Source organism: Orycteropus afer, unplaced genomic scaffold (assembly GCF_000298275.1).
Source record: "Orycteropus afer afer isolate SDZICR_OR568_19922 unplaced genomic scaffold, OryAfe1.0 scaffold00055, whole genome shotgun sequence".
NCBI lineage: Eukaryota > Metazoa > Chordata > Mammalia > Tubulidentata > Orycteropodidae > Orycteropus > Orycteropus afer.
The window spans coordinates 8,462,668-8,465,373 of record NW_006921642.1 but is presented as its reverse complement, the minus strand read 5'-3'; the positions used below and the strand labels follow the sequence as shown (position 1 = coordinate 8,465,373).

Here is a 2,706-nt window from a genome sequence, read left to right as displayed (position 1 = left end):
AATAATAAAAGTGAGGGTACCTCTCTCCAAAAATGTAATTACAAGTGCATATTTTGCACCCAGTCATAGGGAACTTAATGACTCAATGTTACCCAAGGTAGATGCCTGGTTAAGAAATTTGATATGAACAATGTAGGATAGTGTCACCTTCACTGAGGTTCTATAGTATTCTGGAATACTACATATTTCACTTCATAGTATTTATTGACCAGTTCAGCGATCTAAGGCATTTGAATAGGCAAAGGATAGAATTTCATATAATTCAAATAAATATTCTATCTTTTGCAGTTTGTTTAGAAGCTGGGATAATCCCTTTGATTGTCATTCTAGCTCTGCAAGGAAATGAGGCATTTCCCCCATCCCCCAGTATTTGAAAATTCAGTTATAACAGTAACTTTCAAATTTTCATAGGCAAGAGAGTCACAATGTTTACAGAAAGGAAGAAGAGATTAAAAGAAAAAGAAGAAGAAGAGGGGTCACACAGCTCAGGGTCCATCCCAGGGAGACATTTGAAGGTTCCACTGAGAAGGAGCCTTTAAGCCTGCACCAGTTGGTGCAACGTCCTCAGACATACATGTGAGCAGAGACTAAGTTCTCCTGGCTGAGTCTCTGAGAAATCTCACCAGGTATGGTTTTAGATCTCAGGAAATCCTGATGGTGTACCCACCCAGGAAGGATCCTAGGTCAGGACATCCACAGTCTGAACGCCCCCGAGCACTTGGTGTCCAGAAGCGAGAGGGGACCTCTGGGCTCCAGAGCATGGGCTCTGCATCTTTCGATACAGCAATAACTCCTGTGCATGGCAGGAACTGCATAGACTCTAGAAGGCATTTCACTTGTGGGTGCAGCCCAAAGCAACACAGCAAGGAGGAAATGATTTCCCAGTTGGTCCTGGAGCAGTTTCTGATGAACAAGCACTGCAAGAAAAGGTCCATTTTGAGAGAAGGGTGGAATTCATGTGGCAGAAACCTGGAGAAGATCATGGAAGACCTGGCAAATGACTGCATAGAGCCACCTGGCTATGTCCACATCTGCATGCAGGGACAGGAAGCCCTCTTTATGGAGACTATACCCTTAAGAGACGTCATTGTTCACCTCACAAAACAGTTGTCAACAGGTACCCCAACTGGGAAGAACATGGTGACTTCCATTGGGACTCTCCAAGATCCTTCCACACAAACAGGATGTGGAGGCAAAGATAAAGACAGCAGCCACCTTTCTTTGAAAACTCTGCATGGTGGTGTCACTAGCCAACACAATTAAGTGCTTTCCCTAGGGATTATCCAGGAAGAGAACTGTGCCAAACCTGAAAAGGACAACCCAGAAAGTTCTGGAAGAGTAAGCCTAGGCACTTCTGGGTCCCAGGAAAGAGTCCTGGGAGTAGCCTCTCATCAAGATGTGCCTATAGAGGTGGAACCAGGATTTATCTCCAGGCCAGATCAAGCCACCTCTGAGCCTGCCCCCACCCACCAGAGCAATGAGGGGAAGTCCCCAGGTGGGGGACACCAAGAGAGATTTCACAAGACCCCAAAACCACACAGATGTGAGGACTGTCCCAGGACCTTTAGATATCTCTCTCAGTTAGAAGCCCACCAGAGAAGACAGAGAAATGAGAAGCCATTTGTTTCTTCTGTGTGCCACAAGGGCTTCTTCCAGACTTCAGACCTGCGAGTGCACCAAGTGATTCATGAGAGGAAAAGGCCTTTCCCGTGCAGCAAGTGTGACAAGTTCTTCAGCCACAGAACCAACTTACGGGCTCACGAGAAAATCCACACAGGAGAGAAGCCGTACCTGTGTTTCCTTTGTGGGAGTAGCTACAGACAGTCATCCACGTACCACCATCCTGTGAGGACTCAACAGAATATTATGCTCAAAAGAGTTCTCTACACAACAAAAGCTTCCTAAGCTACTTCCCCACCATCACATATATGTTTCTTTGATGTTATCTCTTTAGAGCATGCCATATGATTTGCTTACTAGTTTAAGGAAAGCAGGGAATTTGTTTTGTTCACCAGTGTATCCCAAATACCTAGAATAGTGGCTGATGCATTTCCTAATGACTAATAATTTCTGTTGAATAAATGAAAGAATGTGCTCCACATGAGAAGATAGTGAGTCGCAACCCCACCACTACTACCACCCCAGAATACCTAAAGATCCTGGACACAAACAACAGCTCATAGAGGTCCAGTGAGGCTTTCCCTGACAGCTCCTCTGTCCTCCTGACACACCCTTAAGTGCTGGTGCAACCAAAGGAGCCTTGGAAAATGAAGACCAGAAGGACACAGGGAAGAGTTGGCTATGGGGAGGAAATGGGAGGAGAGCTGTTGCATTGTGGGAGAATACAGTCAATGTCATGAGACGAAGTGTGTGTGAACTGCTGTATGGAACATGAATTTTCTTTGTAAACTTTCAGCCTAATCACAAATTAATTAAAAAAAAAAAAAAAAAAAATCCTGAATGGTGGTGAGGGAACTGGAGATAGTGTCTTGGAATCTCTAGGTAGCACATGACTGTGACTTTATTCAAAGGCAGAGAACTCACCAAATAATTGCCATATATTGATGGGTTTTTTTTTGTTTGTTTGTTTGATTTATTTTTATTTCTCAGGTTTAATCTAAGTCCTTAAGGGATATGCATTGGTCCTGCAGGAGCAATAGAGCTTTAGTGATTAAGGACAAAATACCTTCTTTGGTCTTTGATCTA

At 44.1% G+C, this 2,706-nt stretch overlaps 1 protein-coding gene across 1 annotated transcript; it reads left to right on the top strand.

The window, feature by feature from the left end:
* The first annotated feature begins 654 nt into the window (after nucleotides 1-654).
* LOC103195392 (zinc finger and SCAN domain-containing protein 4-like) lies at nucleotides 655-1,905 on the top strand. The gene is made up of 2 exons (XM_007938928.2): nucleotides 655-1,192; nucleotides 1,277-1,905. The coding sequence occupies exons 1-2, from the start codon at nucleotides 655-657 to the stop codon at nucleotides 1,903-1,905; spliced, it is 1,167 nt and encodes a 388-aa protein (XP_007937119.2).
* The last annotated feature ends 801 nt before the right edge of the window (nucleotides 1,906-2,706 follow it).

Coding starts and splice junctions, on each gene's coding strand:
- LOC103195392 (XM_007938928.2), top strand. CDS start 655: ATGGTGTACCCACCCAGGAAGGATCCTAGGTCAGGACATCCACAGTCT. Junction 1,193..1,276: donor CACACAAACAGGATGTGGAG/GCAAAGATAAAG, acceptor TGCTTTCCCTAG/GGATTATCCAGGAAGAGAAC.